At 48.5% G+C, this 26,952-nt stretch overlaps 1 protein-coding gene across 4 annotated transcripts; it reads right to left on the bottom strand.

The window, feature by feature from the left end:
• Window positions 1-236: 236 nt before the first annotated feature.
• On the bottom strand, window positions 237-26,106 carry ELAC2 (elaC ribonuclease Z 2). 4 transcript variants are annotated; one of them, XM_011933236.1, is made up of 24 exons: window positions 25,621-26,106; window positions 25,088-25,138; window positions 24,878-24,948; window positions 23,712-23,776; window positions 22,381-22,438; window positions 21,148-21,216; window positions 19,308-19,427; window positions 17,958-18,016; window positions 13,840-13,898; window positions 13,672-13,744; window positions 12,907-13,019; window positions 11,438-11,533; window positions 10,392-10,530; window positions 10,225-10,310; window positions 8,187-8,305; window positions 6,453-6,549; window positions 4,398-4,536; window positions 3,792-3,830; window positions 3,556-3,665; window positions 2,814-2,913; window positions 2,615-2,735; window positions 2,276-2,354; window positions 1,544-1,688; window positions 237-900 (listed from the first exon to the last, which is right to left on the bottom strand). In XM_011933236.1, the coding sequence occupies exons 1-24, from the start codon at window positions 25,863-25,865 to the stop codon at window positions 673-675; spliced, it is 2,481 nt and encodes an 826-aa protein (XP_011788626.1). In that variant the 5' UTR covers window positions 25,866-26,106; the 3' UTR covers window positions 237-672. The 4 variants fall into 4 exon arrangements, with proteins under 4 accessions (XP_011788626.1, XP_011788627.1, XP_011788628.1 ...); XM_011933237.1 differs by having other exon boundaries at window positions 10,225-10,307; XM_011933238.1 differs by having other exon boundaries at window positions 25,088-25,115; window positions 25,655-26,065.
• Between the last annotated feature and the right edge of the window lie 846 nt (window positions 26,107-26,952).

Here is a 26,952-nt window from a genome sequence, read left to right as displayed (position 1 = left end):
ACTGATAGGGGAAGCATGCCCTGCTGTGAGCTGGCACAGCTTGAGTTCCGTCAAAAGACTTGGCGAACGAGGGTGGCTCTCTGAGGACAGGTTCCAGAGGTGCTCACCACGATGGGCGCTGACTTCCAAGCCAGCCGGGTACCAGGCAGCTGCCACGCTGCAGCACAGAGGCCCTTCTCCGAGGCGGTGCACGGCAGACCCTGCTCTGTATCAGCAGCAGAAGGAAGCAAAAGAACTCACAATTCCAAACTCAATCTTTATTGCAGCTGAAATACTATTTTCGCTGAGTCTCGGACACTTAGACCCAGTGTTCCTGCGACTCTGCTTGTCTCTGGCGTGCAGGGAATCACTTTGCTGGATGAGAGGAAAGGTGCTGCCGTCTGTTTCCATGACTTCTTTAAATACTGTCTTGAAATGAAATTAGTTCATTTGCTTGCTTCCGTGTAGCAGCCTCCTGTTCCGCGGCTGTGCCAGGCACCAGTCCTAAGAGGCGTCTATAGACTAGTGCTTATCTGCGAGTCCAAGCCTCGGCACAACTCCATACCACCTATCCTGAGCTGTCTCCTGGGTGGACCGTGCTCTTCAGCTTCTACCAGTAAGGAGGGCAGATACGGGTGTGTGCGTGGGGCACAAGACACACAGCCTTCAGAGTTCAGGGTCACTCCCAGATCTTCACTGGGCTCTGACCTTCTTGCTCTGTGGCTCCTCTGTGTGGGCCCGTTTCTGCTGGGGCTCCCCGTCCTCCAGGTCGCCTGCCAGAGCCCTGGACAGGAGGGCCGCCCGCACCTGCCGCAGCTCCCGCTTCTCCCTGCGCTCCTCCATCTCCTCAATGTCGCCAGCAAACAGGGCTTTCAGTGGGGCAATCAGCTTGGGCACTGTTGGAAAGTCTCCAAAGCAGACCTAGAAGACACAACAGAAGACAAGGACCTGCCTCAGAGGGGCAGAGGTGGGGACAGGAGCTGGGAGAGATGTAGTCATGCGCTCACACAGCAGCGCCAACGCCCCCTCCTTACGCACAAGCCAACAGGTCACAGTTGAAATGGAAAAAAGCATGGCATGGAGGGAGCCCTCTAAAGAAGGGACAGTCTCCCCAGGCCTGGCTAAGGGCCTCCGGAGAGGGAAGGGAAAGCAGTCCAGATGCTCTCAAAATCAAGCTCCTGAAAAAGGAGGCCTGGTTTGGGCCCCGCCCCTTCATTCCGGAAGGCCAAGGCTCAGGCCTGGCTTTCCCACTCACAAGAGGCAACCACCTGTCTCACAGGTCTGTGCTGAGGCTCACATGCCTTGACTGTGTGAGCAGTCCCGGCCTAAAAAGACTCTTAAGAAATTTCCAGTGGACTGAGACTGAAGACTAGCTGGCCCCTGCAGGAAGTGGGTCTCACCAGCAAACCCAGTGTGGTTTGACCTGGTTAGTGACGGGTAGATACCCTCTTCCCACGGTGGCCCCAAAGAAGAAAGCTAACTCCAGCTGACCATCCTACTCAGTGTGTAGAATCCCGTCTCCCTGCCCCGTCCCCGCCCCGTGCTGCCCACGTGACATACAGACCTTCATGTGGTCAAAGGCAATTCCCACTTTCTCATTGAAGTCGGGGCTAAAGAGGGGGACCTTGGCGTAGCGCTGGCTGAAGTGGTTCAGCATGATGAACTCCGCGTTCATCCGCATCCCCACACTGATGGCTTGGGACGTTGTGCTGCGGGCAAAGGACAGAGCAGACTGAAGCTGAACCCAAGTGCAAGACTGCAAAGAATGGCACAGACCCTGGCAGTCAACTGCCAGGGTACCTGGGGAAGCTGGTGGGTTTTCTTAACGGGCACCTCCGTAGCCAGCACAATCTCCCCTGAGGGCCAGAACCTTCACACACTCCCCTGAATGAAGCCCACCCTCTGTGTTGGCTGCCAAATCTGTCCATGAGGGCGCCCAAGAGAAAGCACAGGGCCCACCTGGGGTAATGCACTCTTTCGTTGAAATCAACAGCCCAAGACTCGGTCCCCCAGCCCCCACCTTCCCCTGGGAATTCTCTGACATGGCTTAGAGTTTATTCAGCTATTTCTAAATGCTTTCAAAAAACTGCCTCACTCTAGAACCTTGCCTAGAAAATTCTGCAAAAATAAAGGCCAAGGGCCTGTGAGCATTGCCACAGGTCAGGGAAGCCCCCAGAGCCCTTGACAGGAAGCAGGGCAGCACCACATCGGTGAAGACACAGATGATGGCTGCTCAGTGTCACGTAGTAGGGGAGGGAGAGGATATGGGTGACAAGGACTAACCGGCCTTTGCTACCTGTGTGTCTTTTCCGCTGCTTCCTCTTCCAAACCATCTTCCAGGGTGGCTTCATGTATCAGGAGGGTGGCATCCTTCCCTGGAGAAAAAGCACAAGGATCAGGGCGGAGTTCTCTGCGAGAGCAGCACACAGGCCTCAGTCACGTGCTGTTTCCTGGCGTCAACACTCAGCTCCCTTGGCCCTGGGTCTGCCTATTAGGATGACAACCAGAGACTCTGAGGGCGGGGACCTGAGTCTCCTGCCTCTGCTGCTGTTTCCCCGCAAGCTCAGCTGCATTCACCTCCAGCGACACAAACCCCAGAGCAACCTCACGGTGGCTGGCTTCTTCCTGTACTCACCCATCCGGACCAGAGCCTCACAGGGCATGGTGTCCCCGGAATAGACCACTTTCCAGCCGGAGGTGTGCACCAGCGCACAGCCAAACGCATGCTTGCAGTGCCGCACCAGACAGGTCTGAAACTAAAAGGGCGGGGCTGGAGGGCTCTGCAGCTCTGCCCCCCACCTCGCCCCCACAGCGCCTGCGGCGGTGCCCCTTACCTCTTCCAAATCACATGTTCCCAACAGCGAATGGATCAAGCTTGCCACTGCAGGACTGGAGATCTCAGCCCCTTCCTGAAGGCATTTGGCAGGAATCATACTGTAAAAAGACAAAACATTTAAAATGATAACAAACATTTCTTGGACATCTGGAACCAAAGTTTAAGTCTTTGGCTGGAGAACCCCAAAATCATTCTTAGGTGGAAACATGATTGAAATCATAGTCACTAAGATGAAGAAACAGCTGTCAAATGCAAAGCGCCAAACCCAAGCCTCTGGGCCACTGGGAGAGACCCAGCAGGTGAATGCTGCCTCTGGCTCAGGCAGCACAGGCCACGGGCGACTCCAGCAGAGGGGACTCCTTCCTTCCCCTTGGGATGAGGATGGCGCCACCTCCCGCTGGCCACACACCTGGTATGGACAGTCTCTGTGCTAGCCAGTATTTGGGTGCTTGGCTCCGGAACTGTCTCATGAAGAAAAGCTGGTCAATGTTTAGAAAGCAGTTCAGAACTCAAATGAGCACTGGGAAGACATGCTTCTAAGAAAATAAGCATGACATGGGAACTATCTAATGGTGTCTGTCCTTCAGCCAGGGCACTTCTCTCCTGCTTCTGCCTTCTGGGACAATGGCAAGGGCAAGGCTGCTGGGGGATAATGGTAACTGCCCCAGGGTCAACCTTGAGCTTCCGAAGGAGGTGGAAGCGAGCAACAAGCCAGGGGCCAGGCTGCCCTGGATGCTCACCTGACGTGGTGCAGGACCTCCTGGCACTGGTTGTGGTATTGCTGGAGCCAGGCTTTGAGCTGGGTGGGGGCAACCACCAGCAAAGGGTGAAGTGGCTTTCCCAAAGACGCCTGAAACAAAAAATCCAAGTGCTGACTCAACAATGGAACATCTCAATAAACGCTGGAGGCCAAGAGGCATGGCGGATGATGTGTAAACCACTGGAACTCAAAACGCAGATGAAGTGCCGCACTTACCAAGGCTCGTTCTCTCTGCAGCAAGATATTTAGCAAGCCCTGGCAAGGAAACAGGAAACATGCATTAGCCAGGCCCGAGGACGATCTCCTTTGGGTTAGGGTCTGCAGCCCTCCCTCTTGCAGGAGTTGCCAGCCCTATGTCACTCACCAGCCTCTAACAGAGCCGCAGTGGGGGTGGCACATGCTAAGCCCCCTGCGCCATGACCCTGAAATGTCACAGGCAGAAAGCAACGGGACCCGTGTTGGGAAGAGGGCAATGGCCCAGGGCCCAGCACCCCAGGAGACCAAAGTGAGGGTCTCATAGCCACACCTCCTGCATCTGGCCAAAGCTTCCTCTGAGCAGGCCGTGTGAGATTCAAAATTCAAGGCAGGCTGGGTAAACCCAAACCTGTCCCGCTGCAGGAAAGGAATTAATAGAAATAGAAGACATTCCTGTGGCACAGAAGGACTATGTTGAGTTTTGTAAAAGACCATTTCCTAGCTAGAGATGAGTAACAAAAGCTTGGGCAAGTTAGGGAAGCAGAGGAAAAGATGCGGCCAAAGGGCCAACTCAGTGTAGCAGTGCCTCCTCCAGGCTCCTGCTTTGTGGTCCAGCCCAGCACTCACCGTGTGGTGATCCGCGTGCAGGTGGGACACAAACACGGCAGCCAGGCTGCCCAGGACCCGGTCCACCTGGTCTCCGTAATGACGGTACAGCTGCCCAAACGTGCCCTCACCACAGTCCAGTAGCAGAGACGTGTCGGGGCTACAGAAGAGAAGAGCAAGAGAGTCACCGCCACTGGGAGGGCTGCTGACAGTTCAGAGGTTGATGTCTGCTTTGGACAAGACCAGGAAGCAGCTGTAGAGATTTCTGGCTCTCGTGCTTTTCTTTGAGGAGCTAATATAAAAGCCAATTAATTGAACCGTAAAGGTAATTTTACATGTGTCATCCTCTTTACAGCAAAGAATTATCCATGGAACCCTGAAACCCTTTCAAGTATACTTACACAGAGGCTGGGCATCAAAAAAAAAAAAAAAAAAGTTTATAGGAGGCTTAAAGCATTTAGTCCCAACAACGAATCTGACTACACAGACTGACTGTGCCACAGCCTCCCTTGAGAATACCAGGACAGAGAATCATTGAACCTGGGAAGTGGAGGTGGAACCCGGCCGAGATCACACCACTACACTCCAGCCTGGGCATCAAAAAAAAAAAAAAAAAAAAAGTTTATAGGAGGCTTAAAGCATTTAGTCCCAACAACGAATCTGACTACACAGACTGACTGTGCCACAGCCTCCCTTGAGAATACCAGGACAGACACTGAGCCATATGAGACTGCTGTTTCTAGGTCCAGCTGCCATCAGACTTTTCCCCCTTTGCATGCAGTCGGGGTTTCCTCAGTTCATGTCCTCAAAGACAGCTGGGGCAGGGCGGGCTGCAGGTGCTTCATTCATGGACCTAGTTAACGCAGACTCCCAGGTGTCACTCGGGGTTTCTGACTTGGTTTTAGGCAGGGCTCTGGGAGCCTGGACTCTGACAAGCTTCTTGGGCTATTCTGATGTGCAGTCTATTTCAGAAGCTCTGCTCCAAGGCAGAGAGTGCTGACCTGCTCTGGCCTTCTTCCTTCTCTGGGAGGAGCCAGGAAGACGGAGAGGGCTGCACCCATTTTGCAGAGAGAAGCCTCAGTGCTGAGACGTGACCTTCTGGGGAAAAGGGAGTCGGGACACAAGGTGGCAACAGCACCTTCCCATTAGCTTCAGCCGGTTCAAAAGCCACTCGCAGGGGGGGTCAGGTCAGCAACTCAAAAAGCCCTTCTTCCCCCAAGATCTCAGCCCCCGGCAGAGGCCGGCTCACTCCAAGCTGCTTTATTGCATGTCCTCAACCATAGAGAAACACACCCCGGATTGTGTATTTCTGATGTCAGGGCACAGCTCGTCACTGCTGTATGTATTTAATGCACTATTTGCTTGTTTCTCATCCATCACTAGCATCCAAGATGACAAAGCAAAATGTAAAAACAAACCTACTAATGCACAATCTTATTTTCTTCTCATACTATCTGCAGAGGTAACGTGTACATTTCACAACGCGTTTGACTCATCTCTCTGCTGATAAATGACCCCAGGCAAACCCAAGAGAATCGACTAAAAAACATGTCAAGGGGAATCCAATAAAGGGGGTGAACACAAATATGCAAAACCCTAAAGCTTTTTACCATACTAGCAGCAGACAGCTGGGGGACAACACCAGGTAGCAATCAAGACCCCAAGTCCCCGCTCAAACTTCAGATGCCCACTTACCAGCTGCAGGAACTACAGCAAGTCGCCTCTCTGAGCATCGGTTCACCCATCAACAAAACGGGGAGTTACTCACCACTTCACAGGATTAATGTAAAAATCAGACGAGAGGATTTCTTAGGTGTAGTGCACACAGTAATATCAGCTATTTTTATTAAAAGACATCATGGGATGAACTGTGGTGATTCCCAGGGTAAAACATTGCTACTGAGGCTACAAAATGCAGTAAGGCCACGCTCCTCTCCTGGACACTCCAGGCGACACGACAAGTGACAGGGCTTGATACCACTGCATTTTCAAATCGACTGGTGAGTGCAGCAGGACTTTTGTTTAAAAAGTAAACACGCCTTTGATGGAAGGATGCTTCCTGGGAGAGCAGCATACCTTATGTTGACAAGCGTGGCACTGACATTTCGAATCTTCATCGGGACGGCAGACCCTGTTCCAAGGAAGACGATTTCTGGGTACTGACTTCTTTTCTCTGTGAAAAAATCCATGTGAAACAATCTGTTCCTTTGGGTCAAAAGCGAGCCAGCATGCAGCCCTGAGAAGGTGCAACGGTTTGAGTATCATTGGTTTGTCCCCAAACCTCACGTGGAAACGTGCTCCCCCGAGTGGCGGTGTTGGGAGGCGGGGCCTAGTGGGAGGTGTTTGGGCTACGGGGAGGGACCCTCCTGAGTGGCTTGGAGCTGCAGTAGTTAACTACTGGCTCTCAGGAGACTGGAGTACTTCTCAAGGGAATGGATTTGTTCCCGGGGAAGGGGGTTGTTATAAAGCCAGGGTGCAGCCCAGGTTTTCCCATCTTCACAAGCGTCCACTTCCTACTTGCCCTCTTCTGCCATGTTATGGCACAGCATGAAAACCTTCACTGGGAGCTAGGGCCGGGACCCTGCAGAACCATGAACTAAATAAACCTCTTCTCTTGATAAATTACCCAGTCTCACATATTCTTTTATAATAATAAAAAACACACTAAGACAGATGGGTAAGCAACACAGTTCCGTCCAGCTTCCCAGGAAGGGGACTGGCAGGCCCCTGGCAACTGCCCCTACACAAAGGACTTCACACCAGTGTGGGACCCACAGGCTATTTGTCACCAAAGGGCTGAGAAGAACAACAAGTAAATTCTCCAGTCCTTTCTTCAAAAGAATTGCTGTCATTCTTTTACATGTAAAAAATGACATTTCTTTATGCTGGGAACTGTCATTTATTTCAAGAGAGCAGAGTGTGCCTTGCATCCAGCTCTTACTGCAAGACCATGCACTTCGGTCTCATCCTCCCAGTTCTGTCAGGTAGGAAATGCTCTGCTTCAAAGGGAGAAACAGACTCACAGGCCCAGGTTTCCAGTGAAGGTGGTAAGAGGCAGGGTCAGGACTCAAATCCAGCGAGACCCGATGGTTCCAAAGCCTGTGCCCAGCCCTCAGCCTCAGTTGAGTGACGTGGCCAAGATCCTCCAGGGATGTGCATCCATAAAGCCAGGACGAGATCCCTGCCAGCCAAGTCCCTGTTCAAAGCTCTTTCCACAGGCGCTCACTAAACTGTTTCACTCAGTGTGTGCCTTGTCAAGAATACTGGGGCGCCATCGCCAAATGCTCTGACTGGGTGGAATTGGGATTCTTTTTTTTTATTTTTGAGACGGAGTCTCGCTCTCTCGCCCAGGCTGGAGTGCAGTGGCGCGATCTTGGTTCACTGCAAGCTCCGCCTCCCGGGTTCACACCATTCTCCTGCCTCAGCCTCCCGAGTAGCTGGGACTACAGGCGCCCACCACAACACCCGGCTAACTTTTTGTATTTTTATTAGAGATGGGGTTGGGTTTCACCGTGTTAGCCAGGATGGTCTCGATCTCCTGACCTCATGATCTTCCCGCCTCAGCCTCCCAAAGTGCTGGGATTACAGGCATAAGCCACCACGCTCAGCCAGGAATTGGGATTCTTAAACTCCACAAAGCCCCCACCTCCAATGGCCATAATTCTAACATACAGCCAAAGTAGAGAAGCCCTGGATTAAACTGAAAAGCCAGGTTAGAAAGTGCCCCGCCAGCACTCTACTCAATGCTATGAAAACAGCAGCAGGGGGAGAGCCCAGGAAAGAAAGGCTGCTGTGCGGGCTCCCACTCACCTGCTGGGGCTGGGCCGTCCTGTGCACTCCTCCTGTACTCCTGCACGCTCTGCTGGAAGTTGGGAAGCTGCAGCGCCTCGTCTATGAATTCCTCAGGATTGCAAGTAATAATGGCATCCCTGCAGGGAGAGAGAGAGGCATCTCAGGTGACGGACGGTATATATGGCCTCAGCAGACCCTAATGTGGATGTCCAGAATAAATTCAGGGGGACAATCTGCAGGAAGTTGTTCCTTCCGATCAACACTGAAGGGTAAGTGACTAGGATCTGGGGCAGTTCTGCTCCACCGCCTTTTGGAGGCTGCCTCGCTCTGCCTCAGGGCCAGTCACTACTGATGCTCAGGGCAAGATGGTTTTTTCTTTCTCTGTGGCTAGTGCTGTTGTCCTGCTGCAGGACCCCAACCTCTACTTCCTAGGCTGTGACAACCAAAAATGTTTCCAGACATTGCCAAACATCCTCTAAGGGGTAAATGGTCCCAGCTGAGAAGCAGAGCCCCGAGAGGAGTGACTCTGAAACTCATGTTCACATCCAGGAACTTGGCAAAATGCAGAAGCCAATTCAGCAGCTCTACGCTGAGATCTCACTTTTCTAGCAAGCCCCAGATGACACGGAGTGACAACTTCTTGGACAGGCAGCTCTTCAACCTGGCAGAGCATTAAAATCATCTGGGAGCTTGTCAGTCCCAAGCCTAACTTTCAAGATCCAATTCACTAGGTCTGGGGCAGGCCCTATGCATTATTTTTCACAAGCATGAGGTAAATGTGAATGTCGGCTAGGGCTGGGAATCGCTGCTGTGTGTTAAGAGCCTGTGCAGATGCCGATAAATGGACACCAGGTTCTTTAACCCCGTGTTGTCGCTGTGGGCCCGAGTCTTGCTACTACAGTCTTTTAAAGGGCCCCAAGTATCCAACCTCAACAGCACACAGCATCCAGTCATAATCCAGCACATGCTCTATTCTAATAAAAACACTGTGGAGTGGGCAGGAAACTTAAAATTAAGGTTCAGATCTTTAAAAATTAAAACAGGCCGGGCGTGGTGGCTCATGCCTGTAATCCCAGCACTTTGGGAGGTCAGGAGTTCGAGACCAGCCTGGCCAACATGGTGAAACCCTGTCTCTGCTGAAATTACAAAAAAATTAGCCAGGCATGGTGGCAGGCACCTGTAATGCCAGCTACTCAGGAGGCTGGGGCAGGAGAATTGCTTGAACCCAGGAGGTGGAGGTTGCAGTGAGCTGAGATCGCACCATTGCACTTCAGCCTGGGCAACAAGAGTGAAACTCCATCTCAAAAAGAAAAAAAAATGACAATTAAGATGTGGGGCAGTAAGGCTGTTCACTTTCCTGGTTGGAGTGTACTGGAAGAGGCTTTCAAGATGGCATTTTACATTTATTAAGTACCTTAACAAGTGTCACACTCTGGGCCGGTAATCCCACATTTAGGAATGACTCGAAGGGAACAGACTTCCCATCAAAGATGTATATATAAGACATTTATTGTTTCGTTAAAACAGCCAAAAATTGGAAACACCCCAAATGAGGAAACATCCCTATTTGGAACACCAATAAAAATCTTGTTACTTAAGACCATTTAGTGACACAGGAAAAGACGGTCAGGCCATAAACCCACACACACAAGTCAAGAAGCACAAAATGTTACCAACCATTATCTCTGGGCCACAGGATTATGGGTGACTTTGTTCATCATACATTTCTTATTTTCTATACTGTGAAACACATGAGCTCTATCACTGCTATTTCCATGCAAGGCAATTTTAGAAAAGGAGAACTACTGGCCCCAATCCGCCCACCTCAACCCAGCCTGGAGTAGGCTGCTTTTCTAAAGAAATTCGCATTGGCACACAGCCAAGCCCATTCATTAGCTTATTGTCCGTGGCTCTTTTGTGCTCAAAGCGGAGTTGAATAGTTGCAACAGAGACCATATGGTCTGGAGAGCCTCCTGAAACATTTACTATGTGGCTATTTACAGAAATGTTTCCCAACCCGACTGAGACGATTCCATTAGTTCAAGATGGCACGGACCTCTGCCACTCCCTCCTGGGACGGAGCTGGTACTTGAGGAGGCATTCACCCCGAACCATGGGCACGCTGAGGGTGGGGCCCTCCTCCTGAAAGAGACAAAATGGATTCATGGAGAGAAAGAAAGGGGGTGATAGCTGGGCCGACAAGGGGCCGGTCTGAGACACTACCTTACAGGGGAAACTGGTGAGCAGGGGGAAGATGTCTGGGTGGATGAGGTTGAGCTGGGTTTGAATCTTGTAGCTGCGAAGGTTGTGAACTGAGGCACAGTTCTCATTCAGGACCAAGTGCTGGGTGTCAGGCCCAAACCTGCGATGAAACAGACCCGGCATTTGCAGCGTTTGTTAGGAAGCAGTTCCCCGAGGAGTTGTGCTGAGCTCGGGAGTGGTAATGTGGATGAGGTGTTCAAACACTTCAGTGACTTGCCCCAAGCAGTGTTACTACATGGCCAAATATGGTCCCACTCCTGCTGGCTCAAAGCCCGGTGTTCCCTAGCTCAGCTGCCTTTCAGGTGTGCTGGGAAGAGAGAGAGGAAAAACAAGAAAAAGAAGATGTCCAGGGCATACAAATAGGGAACTCAAACCCTGAGGAATGAAAGAGACAGCAGGAGAGCAGGCCATGCAGCAAGGGGCAGGTAGAGGGACCACGTGGGGAGACACAGGCAGGGGCCAAAAAGCAGCCCAAGGTCACCCCGCACCCGAGCTCAACTCATACGCCTCCACCTGGCCCTGGCCAGCGATGTCCTGAGGACAAAGCGAAGCTCCCTCTCCTTCCAGTGACTAAACATCTACCTCCCAGGGCTGCTGGGGACGTCCCTAGAGGAAATGAAGTGAAATGAAGGGTATTTCACACACTGCCTCCCACAAAGTGGGCATTCAGTAAATGGAAGCTGTCATTTTATATCTGCAATCTCTTCTTTGGGATTCACTGATGGAATCCTCAACCAAATGGCAGTATTTGTTCAGACACCCTGAAGAGTGTGGAGGGTGTAAAATAAATGGAATCGTGTGGACACTGCGCCACCTAGCGGTGCATTGTCTTCACAAGCGTGGCACAGATCTGGGACGCCTAGAATTCTGGGAAGGCAGGAATCCCACAGAAAGTTTAGGCAGGCGCAGAAGGGTAGGTAGCGTTTGAAAGAGCAAGAGGGGAGGAGAGGGGAATCCACCACTGCCCAGAAGAGTTACCCCAAGTGCCGCTGGGCTGGGCTCCATACCTCTCCATCCACTGCTGGTACCTGCTGTCCACAAGCACAGATTCTGGGGCCATGTGAACCACCAAGGCCACGGGGGCATCTGCCTTTCCTTGGTACCTGGGCAGAAAAGTGGGGCTTTATAAAGTGATGCAGACTCAGGACACACAAAGACAGGGACCATGCAGTTAGGGAGGGGCATCGTGCGGCCCTCCGCGGGCACTGCAGTGAGGTGACAGGCTCCACACCCAGGCCATGCTCTCACAGCAGAGCCCGCTGCTGGGCCATTTCCAATGGACATGGGGTTCCTCTATCTGGCAAGCTCTGCTCTGGGTCTTCCAGTTGGCCTGGCTGATCCTTTCTCAGCACTGCAGTTCCTTATAGGGGTCTGACCTGCAAAGCCGGACCCAGGCTCTCCCTGCCTCCTCCTGCTCCCTTTCTCCTTTCTCTCTCATGAGCATTTCCTCGAATAAACCGCCTACACCTCCAATGTCACCTTGGTGTCTGTCTTCCAGAGGACCTGAGACACAGGCACGGAAAATGAAAATCGTCTGAAATTCCACCACCTGGACAACAGAGCACTTACTAACATGCCGATGCGTTTCCCTCCAGTTCCCCTTACAAAGAAATGCACACGGTAGCTATTTTTATCTACCCCACCATCACCACGCACATGGCTCTCAAACGACACCTCATTCACTGAAATGACTTCTGGGCTCTGCTGCCCAACACTTGATTAAAATACAAAGCCTGGGCTACCGGGGCACCCACATTCACCCACAAAGAATAAAGCGGACCACGAAAGAACTCCTAACACTCTGACTCGGAAGGGGTACAGCACCCCAAAAAGATTTGTTGTGGTAAGTAGAAAAAAACAAGTGAAAAAATCCAGGTATATACAAACTAGGAACAGGAAAAATACAGGTAAACCATTACGAGTGGGGGAAAAGACTCAAACTCAGATACGTGGGCCAAAGATGATTCCACCTGGGATGAAAGCTGAATTGCATAACTGCTTAACTTTGATGGAGGACAAAAAGAGAGTGGCTGGTGACCCAAAAGACATTCCCCAGCTGTGATTCCATCCCATAACACAGACTCTTGACCACGACAGTCTCACACACTCTGACCCACCTCATTTGTTTCAATGCAGGTAATGGAAGAAAATTAATTCAGTTCAAAATAATCTGGGCATTAGTTAGAACTCAAAAAAGTTCTCGAATTTCTTCTAGTATAAGAGCTGTAAGAGTTCTAGTTGAATTTCGAGTCCTCAGTGGTTTCTAGGTTTCAATCTTTTCTAATTTCACTTTGAGGCTGTGGACACTGGAGCCCACCAACTACCAACAGTGACTTAAGGCAGGAGTCCTGGCCTCTGAACTGTAAACCCAGACAGTGGGCCTTCCCAGAAACACGGCTCTTGCTACAAGATGCCCATGTCGATGCTGGGCTGTGCTTCAGCTCTCACTTCTCCCACCCTAGAGACCCCTCATTACCTCTGAAAGGTGGCATTCTCACAGATGGGTTGAATGAAGCCTTCATCTGGACATTCTACCACCACAAAAACAGCACCAGGATCTGGTGGAGTACACAGCTCTTCAGCCAAAATCTGCAAAATCAAGTAAGCCCGTCCACTGGGGTCACAGCTCAGCCACCAAACTGAACTGCCTTCAACGCAACTGCTAACATGACATATCCTATCCAGTGGGCTGAGAGGTAAACAAAGCACAAAACCAACTTTACACATCACCATCAACACCCTTCTGGTCTCTTTGTGGATACCTAAATAGGTAACTGTTAGGCTGAGGCACTTCAGGCCTGCACTGGCCAGGAAAGGAGACTTGGTATTAAGGTTTTCTTCAGTCTGTGGCCACTGGTCCTAATCTCCTTAGAAATCAGAGGAAATATCTTGACAAAGAATAAGGTGACATTCCTCTGGACCATAAACCCCAGGCCCATCCATATGGGGTCTGTTGTTAGACACTGTCCTGAGCTCAAGTACCAGGGAAAGCATGCACCCTTTAAGGAGGAGGATGACCAGATCCTAAAAGGACAATCTACAGAAATGCTCGAATGCAGCCGTGTTGACATGTGGGACACGCACAGATAAAAGAGGCCATTTTGTCACTTAGCTGAGTGATGTCCAAACTGTTCTACGTCCTTCAAAAGTGGTGTCTGTAGGGCCTGAAGCAGACAGATCTGCCCAGCATTCCAGACCCTACCTGTAACTGCTGAATCATCAAGAAAACCAGGCATCTCACCTCTCTTCCTTCATGAGTGATGCTTTTCCCCTCCTTGACAGCAGCAATGATGGGAGCGATGGCAGCTGTCCCACTGAAATGAAGAGGCACGGCCTCCGTGAAATGGGATTTCCTTAAGTGGAAAGGTGTACCCAGTGGGTCCTAAGAAGCCTCACCCCCCGCACTCACACTGGGAGGCCCAGCTCCTTTGCTTTGAGCACCAGGAAGTTTCCTCTCTTTAAGTGAAGCTGCAGCAAAGAGAACATAAATGTGATTTTAGTGGCTAATGAAGAAGTTTGGTTTTAATCAATTTTCTTAGAAGTGTATTTTTCCAGATTAAAAAAAAATAACGTTGGCTGGGCGCAGTGGCTCATGCCTGTAACTCCAGTACTTTCGGAGGCTGAGGCGGTTTTGGAGGCTGAGGCGGGAGGATCACCTGCGGAGTTTGAGACCAGCCTGACGAACACGGAGAAACCCCGTTTCTACTAAAAATACAAAATTGGCCAGGCGTGATGGTGCACGCCTGTAACCCTAGCAACTTCAGGAAGCTGAGGCAGGAGAATCACTTGAACCCGGAAGGCGGAGGTTGCAGTGAGCCAAGATTGCGCCATTGCACTCCAGCCTGGGCAACAAAAGTGAAAGTCCGTCTCAAAAACCATAAAAAATAAAATAATGTTATTTGCTTACAATTCATTAAAACACGTTTATTGCTTTCAGAAGGTATACCATATTCTGAAGAAGTCATTTATTGTCAAATGCTTTAGTACTAAAAGCCAAAATGACTTAAATCAGTGTTTTATTTCCCAGCATTAACTCATTATAAATTTAATAAAATGTAATTCAATATGAAAGCTAATAAATATCCTTCAAGTATCATCGAGGAGAAACACTGTTCTGTCATTCTACATTCCTCCATAGCTAAAGGAATGTCACCAGAGCACTGCCTAACAGAGTAACCAGCAAGCAAACTGCCATGTAACATAATATTTCAATGACAGTGACAGGCTAACAAAAGGATGGATGATTTTTATTTCTCTTGTATTTTTCAATTATTTGGCAATATAACATCATTGCTTTTATCTTGGAGAAAAATTACAATAAACCAGGCACAGCAGCTCATGCCTGTAATCTCAGCACTTTGGGAAGCCGAGGTGGGTAGATCATGAGGTCAGGAGATTAAGACCATCCTGGCTAAGACAGTGAAACCCCGTCTCTACTAAAAATACAAAAAATTAGCCGGGCATGGTGGCATGCACCTATAGTCCCAGCTACTTGGGAGGCTGAGGCAGGAACCCAGCAGGCGGAGCTTGCAGTGAGCCGAGATCACGCCACTGCACTCCAGCCTGGGCGACAGAGACTGTCTCAAAAAAAGAAAAAAAAAACAACTATAATATGTTATTATTTTAGAAAGGCAAACAATAATTCTATCAGAAAACTTCATAATCATTTTATAGGGAAAAAAACATTTTCACACATAGTAACAGAAAAAAGTCAGAAATGACATGTAGGCCTTTGAGTGCTGAATGACATTTGATTTTCATTTTCTCCTTTAAATCTTCATCAACTATGTGCATCTTCTTTTAACTCCCTGAAGTTAAAAAGTAACTCATGGCCGGGCGTGGTGGCTCACGCCTGTAATCCCAGCACTTTGGGAGGCCCAGGCTGGCAGATCACCTAAGGTCAGAAGTTTGAGACCAGACTGGCCAACATGGCGAAACTCTGTCTCTACTAAAAATACAAAAACAATTAGCCGGGCGTGGTGGCAAGCACCTGTAATCCCAGCTACTTGGGAGGCTGACTTGGGAGAATCACTTGAACCTGGAAGGTGGTGGTTGCAGTGAGCCAAGATCGTGCCACTGCACTCCAGCCTAGGCGACAGAGCAAGACTCCACCTCAAAACAAAACAAAACAAAAAAAAGGCCAGGCGTGGTGGCTCATGCCTGTAATCCCAGCACTTTGGGAGGCCAAGGCAGGCGGATCAAGAGGTCAAGTGATCCAGACCATCCTGGCCAACATGGTGAAACCCCGTCTCTCCTAAAAAAATACAAAAATTAGCTGGGTGTGGTGGTGTGCTCCTGTAGTCCCAGCTACTCGGGAGGCTGAGGCAGGAGAATTGCTTGACCCCGGGAGGCAGAGGTTGCAGTGAGCCAAGATCACACCACTGCACTCCAGCCTGGGTGACAGAGCAAGACTCCGTCTCAAAAAATGGAAAAAAAAAAAAAAAGAAAGAAAAAAAAGGTACTTGCAGACTGAAGGCAGGGAAACCCATCTCCCTGGAGCTGAACTCAACCCATGGAGATATGTTTCTCTCTGAGGAATGCAGAGAAGAATGCAGAGTATCTGGAAGACCGATGAGAGCCAGAACGCAGCCAACAACGCTCCAGCAGTGCACCAGCTGCGTAAAGCCAAGGTCTTCCATCAGATGAGTTTCTCAGGTCCTCAAGCCAAGAGACTCCTGGAACTTGACCTAGCTCAGCTTTATTGCTTTCCAAAACCCCACCTGAGAGCGGCAAATTAATTAGAAGAGGGGAAACGGGTCACAGGCTAATCCAGTGACAGCAGCCCTCAGAAGCAGCAGCAGAAGACAGCAAGGAAGGAGATGGAAAAGCCAGGGCAGGCAGCTGGCAGCCCCCAGGAACGGCTGCCTGGTAATAGGGCAACCGCCCGGGTGTGTAAAAGTGAGCTTGTCACTTCTCATCATGCTCACTATTACCTATTCAGGAAAAAGCAGGAATATGATTTAAAGATTACCATATAAAACAGTTTAAAAACCAGACAGTATAAACATACATTATCAAAAATATTTTTAAAACTTTAAAAAATGATTTTGCTGTCTAAAACTCAAAAACATACAAGTAATAAGCCTGTTAACAATAGTACTTAACTTTTATGAAAATCACATTATTCAAATAAATCAACAGAAATGATACCGGCAATGATCTTGCCACTAAAATTACTACTTACTTTCATTATTATTTTCACTTGTAGGTTGTAGAATTTAGATAAAAATTCCAAATATATTTCAAAATCAACATTAAAAAATAATCTAAGCCCACAAAAAGGCAATGAAATCTTTTCACAGACAAATTTGTTGCAAATTGTATTAATAAAATTTTAATGTGGAATTCTATTAAAAATAAGCCACTAGTCAGATCTTACAAACAGCTTATTGTAACAAAAATTTTTAATGGAATCTGACCAATTGCAGAGTTACAGATCTAGGCCTTCGTGAATGCTAGCTAATATTCCAATCTGATGTTAGACCTTAGCTATTGCAGGGGAATGAAATAAAGTACAACAGAGCTAAAACTGACTTCAAATAAAGGCCTGATGCAGTTGAAGGAAAACAAACACAGCTGCCTTCAATAATTTCTGAATTCTAAACGGACCAATCGTTGGCAAATATAAAAGAATATGGACCAGGCATGGTACTTCACGCCTGTAATCCCAGCACTTTGGGAGGCCAAGGCAGGTGGATCACCTGAGGTCAGGAGTGAGACCAGCCTGGCCAACATGGTGAAACCCCATCTCTACTAAAAATATAAAAATTAGCTGGCTGTAGTGGCATGCACCTATAATCCTAGCTACTTGGGAGGCTGAGGCAGGAGAATCACTTGAACCCAGGAAGTGGAGGTTGCATGCCACTGCACACTCCAGCCTGGGCGGCATGACTCTACTCTCAAAAAAAAAAAAAAAAAAAAAAAGTATGGAGGCTGACAGGGTACTGGAAAAACATTTAAAAGGAAGTAAAAGTATGGGGTTATTTTGAGAAACAGAGCATCTAAACTCTGAAACCTACAAGTGATGACAATTATGAAAGGTCAGTAGTAATACTTGTTGCAGGCTCATTGCCAGTATCATTTCTATAGAATTTTTTTTTTTCTTTGAGATGGAGTCTTGCTCTGTCACCCAGGCTGGAGTGCAATGGTGCAATCTCAGCTCACTGCAACCTCCTCCTGTGTTCAAGCGATTCTCTTGCCTTGGCCTCTCAATTAGCTGGGATTACAGGCACACGCCACCACACCCAGCTAATTTTTGTATTTTTAGCAGAGACAGGGTTTCACCATGTTGGTCAGGCTGGTCTCGAACTCCTGACCTAGTGATCCACCTTCCTTGGCCTCCCAAAGTGCTGGGGTTACAGGCGTGAGCCACTGCACCTGGACTGCCCTCAGTTTTTTTGAAGATCTGCTATCTCTTCTTGTCTCAGGTAACAGGAGCAGCTAGCCTCAAATTATTGAAAAAGTGCAAACCAGAGGTCGCTGACCAAGCCCCCAGTCAGGTACAGCCCTCCAGAAAAGCTCCCTTACCTTACAGATGAAAGCTACGACCAGGGAAGGGTCCCTTACCCCTCTTCTCTGGCTAACACCTGAGGAAAAACACATTTAATTATCACAAGGTAAATGTGAAAGTTGTCAAGACATCACAAACTGATTATGACCTGATACCTAATTTCACCCCGCATAAAAATTAAATGGACACTACTGTCCCAATACAAAGGCTGAAGACACTAATACACTCAAGAAGACTTTTCTCCCCCTACTTATGTGGAGATGTTTTTGGGTAAATGAAAAACACAAAACTCTCGCCAGAAAAACTTTAGAATGACAAGTGAAATTTTTTTTAAATGACACATTTCACCTAGGACTGGAGAAGAGAGAGAAAAATATATTGTAATGTGCTTTATAATGCATATAACATGAAATAACACAAAAGTTCAAAGGCCTGCAGAGCAAATGTTGGGGTCAGTCTTCACCCAGTGCCATCCAAATAAGGACAGCATATAGGGGTCAGCCGGTTCTGTCACTAGACAAGACCTCAGGACAGAAAGAGGAGCTGCTGAGCTTTGCCAATGCTGGTCTTCTGTTAAGAACAGCAAACTCCAGGCCGGGCGCGGTGGCTCAAGCCTGTAATCCCAGCACTTTGGGAGGCCGAGACGGGCGGATCACAAGGTCAGGAGATCGAGACCATCCTGGCTAACATGGTGAAACCCCGTCTCTACTAAAAATACAAAAAATTAGCCGGGCGAGGTGGCGGGCGCCTGTAGTCCCAGCTACTTGGGAGGCTGAGGCAGGAGAATGGCGGGAACCCGGGAGGCGGAGCTTGTAGCGAGCCGAGATCGCGCCACTGAACTCCAGCCTGGGCGACAGAGCGAGACTCCGTCTCAAAAAAAAAAAAAAAAAAAAAAAAACAGCAAACTCCTGAGCTACATCTACTCTTGGACTTTTAACTCCGTTTCCCAGTGGACTGTCATTCTGGAAAAGGAGGTGCAGATCCTCTCACTGATTTGACTGTCTCATTGGCTTAGCAGTTATAGTTTCCACATTAATAGCAAATTTGCATGAAAGTTACACTAATGAAAAATACAAAACGAATCCGTTTGTCAGGCCCTATTCTCCGTTAGGAAAACAGAACAGTTTTGGGCCTACCCAGACCCTGGGTGGCCAAAACTGTGGAGTGGTTGTTATTAAAGCTTCAGGCTGCCACCTTCACAACAAACCTTCTCATTCCCCCCACGGGCCAAGTCATAACAAGCCCAAGAAGAAGTACCTGTTTACACACGTGGCTTTCTTATAATAACGACTCTCTTCAAGCATTACGAGGCAGAGAATTAAGAAAACACAAGCTTTTCCGCCGCTCTGTTTTGTTTATACTATTACCATGGGGAAGGTGCGGCTCATTCTCATTTGACTCGGAGTCTGAAGATCGTTCTGGGCTGAGCCTGCCGAGAGGCCTTTCTGGACTCTGCCTTGGTTGGTGCTTTCCACTCCTCTGTTCACCTGGTCAGTACAGACACCACCACATTACATACTGCACAAGGTGAGCGGAGAGTTGAGGCCCAGATGTTTATATGTGGGAATGCTAGAATGCCAATGAAATCAGCACACCTTTCACTACACAGTAGGAAATAACTAGTTAGTTAACTTCCTCCCTGGTTTCTGGGCTGCACTTACATCCATTAATCTTTACGTTTCCGCTTAGCTCACAGCCTTGGCCATGGTACCAGCTCAACAATGTGTTATCTAAACAGCATGTGAGTTGTAGACATGCGTCTTTATTATCACTCCCACTAAAAAACATAGGCCTAAAGGGTACCTATCTCCAGAGGGAGCCTCGTTTTACATTTAGTTAAGGCTCAAGATCAAGGGAAAAAAATTCGCTGCTCTAAGAAGCTAAAGCACGGCTGCAATGACGATGAACATAAGTTCATTCATTATGGGCTGCCGGGCACTGAAAAAACGATGGTCAGCAAAACTGAGCATGTTAACATTGATCACGCAAACGACACGTGAAAGTTACCTGTCACATGCAATGGAGTGAAGAACAGGGTGCTAGAAATGGACAACAGAGGGATGCAACTCAGGCTGGAGGTGGCAACAGCAGGGCTGTGTGAGAAGGCATCTGAGCAGGAGGAGCGAGTCAGGCAATGGGACTGCTGATCAGCTGGTCACAGCACTGGCCTAGGAGCACTTGTGCCATTGCTCCGGCTCATTCCTCCCCTCCCTGCTACCTTCTGCCTTCAGTCGGCATAAGCCTCATCTCCTTGCCAGGTTCTGGACTTCTCTGGCCTTTGCTGGGTGCTCTGGTCTGTTACCCATCAGCACTACTTGGTAAGCATTGCAATAGTTAGCACTATCAAGGAAATACCCCTACTGCTTGGTACTCTCTTCACATGTAAGTAAAACCAGACAAGAATGTCTTTAGCCAAGCTCAAGGGCAAGACTGACTCTTTTCCTAAGCTAAGACCACATTATCTGGCCCTGGTACTTCAGAATGTGTAGGAGCTTCTAACCCCCTTTTAAGTTCCTGTAATCATTATTTATTTTTAAAAATCTATCTGTGCAAACCTCTTTATGATCCTCTGATCAAGAGGGTACTTACGCCTGTGGGGAAAAACCTCCAAGCAATGAATGTGCAAACCCGAATGCAATCTATTTACTGAGAGTGCTTGATTATCTAATATTCCAAAGCATAATCACTAACATTAGGCGTGAGTTAGACGTGCTTATCCGTAAGATTATAAGCTCCTTAAGGGCAGGAGCCACATTTTAATTCCTCAGCTAAATTTTCTAATCATGCTCAGAACACAAAACAGGGTGCCCAAAGCAAGTGTTCAGTTTGTATGTTCACCCATGTTTTCTTTTTTTTTTTTTCTTTTGAGACGGAGTCTGGATGTGTCGCCGAGGCTGGAGTGCAGTGGCACGATCTCGGCTCACTGCAAGCTCCGCCTCCCGGGTTCATGCCATTCTCCCGCCTCAGCCTCCGAGTAGCTGGGACTACAGGCGCCCGCCACCATGCCCGGCTAATTTTTTGTATTTTTAGAAGAGATGGGGTTTCACCGTGTTAGCCAGGATGGTCTCAATCTCCTGACCTCACGATCCGCCCGCCTCGGCCTCCCAAAGTGCTGGGATTACAGGCTTGAGCCACCGCGCCCGGCTGCCATGTTTTCTTTACTCGGACCTACACCCTCCTCCTGGGAAACCTGGCTTTCATACTCACTGTATATGGGGATCTGGTAAACTGTCATGGTTTCATCCTTGTATTCGGGGGCAGAGTAGGGCCGCACAGCTACAAGAAAAGCACACAACAGCAAAGCGATTGCATCAGTGAAGATGTGTGGGAAGAGTAATTTCCAGGATCACCAACCACTGAGCAACTGAACTGCCTCAGAATTACAGTGGGAATCTGACATGAAAACCAGACTTTCTAAGGAGATTGCCATTTTTAGGAAATAAATAAAAGTGTATTTTGGTCAGCCATTTATGTTTACTACAGCCAGATGAAAAGACATTATAATCATTGGTGACTATCCGTTAAAAATGTAAAAACAAGAAACTAGTACTCGACTTTCAGAGGCCCAAGTTAACAAACAGAATTATGAAGCCAGGGAACCCATCATCTCAACCAGAAGAGCTGATGTATATTTTGAAACAAAGTATTAGTGTTTCTATAAAAGAGGAGTATTAATAAGCCACAGATGCACACCAGTGCCAGGACAAGGGCCCTGCTAGCATCCTCAGTGAGGCCTCTTCCCATCAAGAGTCTTGCCATCCGCTACACAGCTGGAGCCACGTTTCAATGTACAAAGTTGGCCACAAAACCTTTAGGAGCCCCTCGTCACCCCCGTCCCCAATTCAAAGCAACTCAATGAGGAGAAGCACCTCTGGAACTGAGGCAGGAGCCCTGCTGTCTGGATGGAGAATGCTACACAGCATGTACACAGGCATGCATCGGCTGTTCAATCACTCCTGCCGACCTGGCCCCTATTTTTGCAGCATGAGGTGGGAGCACAGAAAATGTCACTATTTAGAAAACCCATCTCCAGCCAGGTGTGATAGCTCACTTTCTCACTTTGGGAGGCTGAGGTGGGCAGACCACAAGGTCAAGAGATCGAGACCATCCTGGCCAACATGGGGAAACCCCGTCTCTACTAAAAATACAAAAAATTAGCTGGGCGTGGTAGTGTGTGCCTGTAGTCCCAGCTACTCGGGAGGCTGAGGCGGGAGAATCCCTTGAACCTAGGAGGTAGAGGGTGCAGTGAGCCGAGATCGCGCCACTGCACTCTAGCCTGGTGGGAGAGCGAGACTCCATCTATCCAAAAAAAAAAAAAAATCTCACGGTGACAAAGCATTTGATTTTGAGGTTTAATGTTGATTTTTTAATGGATTCTAATTTGAGAGGTCAGGGCATATATGAGTTAGAAATAGCAGATAATGAGTCACAAAGACATACCCAGTTCTATTCCTTTCAATGGACCAGAAAATATTTTGATTGCTTCGAGGTATTTTTCCTAATGAAAAGCAAAGAAATGAGCAGTTATGGCTGAACAAATGTAGAACACAGCAACTATTCAAGTATTTAAAAGGTTACCAATAGGTATCAACATAAAACAAAGCTTAGTAAGTATTCTGAACATCATTTATTGCAAATATTTACTGAGTATCCATCATGTCAGATGCCAAGGACACAGCAGGAAAAAGAGATGGAGTCCTTGCTCTAGTCATGCCAGTGGAGGAGACAAAATGAAACATGATAACACAAACAGCTTAGTGGTATTATGCTAAGTGCTCTGCATGGAAAATGAAAAATACAGAGGGCCGGGATCCAACTTGTCTGGAGAAGGAGACAGTTCTGGGAGTAAATGACCCTCTAGCTGAGCCCTGAAGGTTCAGTAACAATACAGGCAGCAATTAGAAGAGGCAGAGGGAACTTATGGAAGGGCGAAAGTCCTGAAGAGGACAGAGAGTTAGAGGGGTGTAAGAGTCAGCCAGCCCATGCAGCTACAGCTCAGCAATGGGTACAGATGGAAGTAAGGGTAGGGGCTGGGGCCTACAGGACTTGTGGGCCATATCAAGGTGTTTTGGATTGTATTGCAATGGGGAGTCCATGAAAGGCTTTAGGGTGGCAAGTGACACACTACTTTTCTGTCTTAATGTGACTTCTCTGGCTGCTGTGTGGCAGATGGATTACAGGAAGACGAGAATGGATATGGGAGGCTACTGTAGTTTACAGGTGCAGAAAACAGAGATAAGGAAGGCCTCGATAAGAGACAAATGGATGAATTTCAGACGTTATTTTGGGGAAAGACTTAACAGGTCTTGGTGACTTTCTTCTTAAAAATTGGAAAATGAACTATTATATTCAACAACATACACGACTCTCATGAGTGTAATAAACTGGTTTGAAAGGTAAGAAGACATCAGAAATTTATTGAATAAAACAAAAGCTATCCTTTCTTGTGTGCCTACTTGGTGCCAAACATACATCTAATAAAGCAATCTAGTGCTTCATACAGGCTACATCATTTAATTTTTAACAACTCTATGAAACATGATAGTAATCTTATAGATCATCAATAAACTAAAGCTCAGAAAGGTAAAGTAACCCGTTCAAGGTCACACACTTAATCAGGCTTTGAACTCATTTTAACTTGAAAGGGGAAACGTTTCAACGACCAGGTATCTCTGGAAGGCAGGAGACTGATTTGCAAAAACGAAAATTCTTGTTACTGACATTATAAAAGGAAAGGTTGTGTTTTGAAAGATGTGTCAGGAAAGACTCACCAGTTGCGGAGGTCCAGAAAGTACACACTTTGGAAGCCCGGTTTCCTTTAAAGTAAGAATCATTCCTAAAAAGGATGCATAAAATCAGATCTCTCATCAACTTGACCTGTAGTCACTAACAGGAGGAGCACCCTGTACTAATCCAGCTATTTATCTACATCTCCTTCCAGCTTTGGAAGTATCACCAGGGAAGATGTACAGAGCAGAAGTGAGGCCAGCCAGAGGTGTAACGGACATCAAATATTCTTTAAATGCCTCTAGAATAGGCTGAACTGTTACTAGTGTGAAGTAGCGAGGCACCCAGTGTGCAAAATTTAAGGAATCATGAAAGTGAGGAGCGGCACCCTAAGTGCCTCACCCTAGTCTCAGTCCTGAGAAGGGAGATTGGTCTAACACTTCACTCCTTCCTGTACACGCCACCGAGCCCACAGAATTTGGATGCAACACAACCCTGACCTTCCAGTTGAGAGACATAAATGACAGGGTAATCTGGACAGTGGGTATGTGTGTGGCTGCCACAGAATTTGGATGCAACACAATCCTGATCTTCCAGTTGAGAGACGTAAATGACAGGGTAATCTGGACAGTGGGTATGTGTGTGGCTGCCAATGCGTCTACGGTAAACATTAACTATAATCACCACCACTAGACTCTCCAGTTTACTGCCACAAATCTCTGGCCCCACAACCCAAGAAACTAAGTGGATGGTAACACTGAGAGGGGGTATCCATCTTAAAATCTGTTGAGTCACAGCTTTTAATGCTCTGTGCTGCAGCTGACAGGGCTGCTATAAAAAGAATTCCAGCCCAGGTGCCGTGGCTCATGCCTGTAATCCCAGCACTTTGGGAGGCCAAGGCAGGAGGATCGCTTGAACCCAGAAGTTTGAGACCAGCAAGGGCAACATGGCGAAACCCAGTCGCTACAAAAAAATACAAAGAAAATTAGGCAGGTGTGGTGGGGCGGGCCTGTGGTCCCAGCTATTTGGGAGGCTGAGGTGAGGGGATCACCTGAGCCCAGGAGGCAGAGGTTGCAGTGAGCCAAGATTACGCCACTGACAAAAAAAAAGTCGAGCTGCCCACCCCACCCCAGACTCGGAAAAATGGTCAAGCAGGTTAAATTCCTGGAGACTTCCCACCAGCCTCTGAAACTGCAAAGAATATACTCACCACTTAAGCCGCCAACATTAGACCAGTGCATTCGAGTCAGGAGTATGTTGTCCAGGCGAGCAACTTTCAACCTAAGAATGCGAAAACATTTAAACAGGATAACATGAAGAGAACAAAGACCACTTTTGCTATAAAAAACAACTGGCCTCTCATTTCAGCTTTCAAGCTCCGTAATCAACTCCCCCTCCAAAAGCAAGAGACTTGACTCACTTGTGCTCCTGCATGACTCTCTGAACGCCTTCTCCACAGTTGAAGAGATATCTACAAAGACAAACATGACACAAGACATTCAGAAGGTTTTATTCTGTAAACTAAACTGACACCAATTAGATGCTTTATTGTAGACGCTGGGGAAAAAAAAAAAAAAGAACAAAAAAATTAAAAGTCCATGTTGGACTACCGAACCACATTTCTGCTATTAGGATGGTGGGTTTTGAGTCCTCCATAGGAGAGGTGGAGCTCCGAAAGTGCTGACAGCCAGGCCGGGCCCTAGGGTTGGGAAGAGGATGCTCTGACCCAAGTCTGAAGTTCTTCCCAGACCCCCAGAAATCACATGAGTGCAAAGAATCTGGGATTTCCCAACCACCATAACTTTACGAACCCCCGCAACAGTGAACCACATTTGTGAAGTAGGGAAGCCGAAGCCCTGGGAGGTGCCCCGATGCTCAGAGGCTGCACCGCACTGAGGGCCCGGCGGGACGGGGCGTGGCTCGTTGAGGGAACCCCAGGCGCGGCGCACTGACCGGTTAAACTCGGAGAAGACGTAGAGCGCGGCGCCCGCGTCCCGGCTGCCCACTGCCACCACCTGCAGGTACACGGTGTTCGCGCCGCCGGAGGACCCCGACGGGCCGCGCTTCTCTCGCGTGCGCAGGTGCCGCAGCGAGTCCTTGGGCGGCCGCTGGCGGCGGGCGGATCCCTGCGATATGGTGCGTCCCTGCGACATGGTGCGTCCAGCCGCGGACCGCAACAGCGAGCAAAGCGCCCACATGCGCCCGTCCTCACTAAAACTAAGAAAAGCCACCCGTCACCTCACTCCGCGCGCCCCATGCACCGCCCAGCCGCTCCGCGTGGCGGATTCAGCCAGTCAGCGCGCCGTGCACCGAGCTGCCCGCCTACGCGAGGCTGCTCACCCAATAGAAAGGAGTCTTACTGCTCGGGACTTGTCAATTATCAGCGGCCATAGAGTAGAGGAATACTAGAGCGTCTCAAGCGGCCGCGCCCCTTGTTCTGTTCCGGTTTCCTGGCCTCCATTTTTTCCGGAAGCTGTTTTTCTCCTGGGGCGGGACTTCCGGAAGCACAGTGTCAGGAAAAGCCTTTCTGGGGAAGGCGGGTGTTAAGAGTTTGGAGTTTCGCTGAGATGCGCCTGTTGCCACCAGATAAGAGCTGTGCCCTCAGGGCACGTCAGCCCCTCAGAGTTTGATTTTGAGGTGATTGTAGTGGCTGTGAGGATTAAATGTGAGGACATCAATTGTATTGAGCATTAGCATAGGCGCTTTTGCTAATTTTGTTTCCATTGTAATTCGTATGCATACATGTAGTGTTAGAATGTGATCATTTTTACGTGGTGGCGCGAGCGTGTAGGCCAGGGAGGCTGAGACAGGAGACTCGCTTAAGCCCGGGAGGCGGAGGTTGCGGTGAGCCAAAATCGCGCCACTGTATTGCAGCCTGGGTGACAGCAAGAGCCTGTCTCAAAACAAAACAAAAGAAAACAAACAAAAACTAGTGTTTTTTGGAAAGAAAAGCAAGAGTAGAGGACAAGCTCTAAAGCAAGAGAGTCTTGACTCATTCGTTAGCTGCGTGATCTTGACCTCTCAGAGCCTCAGCTTTCTTATCTGCAAAACGTGAGTAATAACAGCAATAACAGTATCTCCTACTTCAGAATATATTTAGAATTCAGTCACCTGATAATATAGCAATAGCCCTTTGGCTCTGTCACAGAAGAGGCACCCAGTAAATGATAGAAAATTAAAATACAAAATGTTGGCCGGGCACGGTGGCTCAAGCCTGTAATCCCAGCACTTTGGGAGGCCGAGACGGGCGGATCACAAGGTCAGGAGATCGAGACCATCCTGGCT

The sequence above is a fragment of the Colobus angolensis genome, unplaced genomic scaffold, assembly GCF_000951035.1.
Source record: "Colobus angolensis palliatus isolate OR3802 unplaced genomic scaffold, Cang.pa_1.0 Scaffold125, whole genome shotgun sequence".
Taxonomy (NCBI): domain Eukaryota; kingdom Metazoa; phylum Chordata; class Mammalia; order Primates; family Cercopithecidae; genus Colobus; species Colobus angolensis.
Note: the sequence above shows the minus strand (reverse complement) of the source record. Positions and strands in the feature narration are given on the sequence as shown.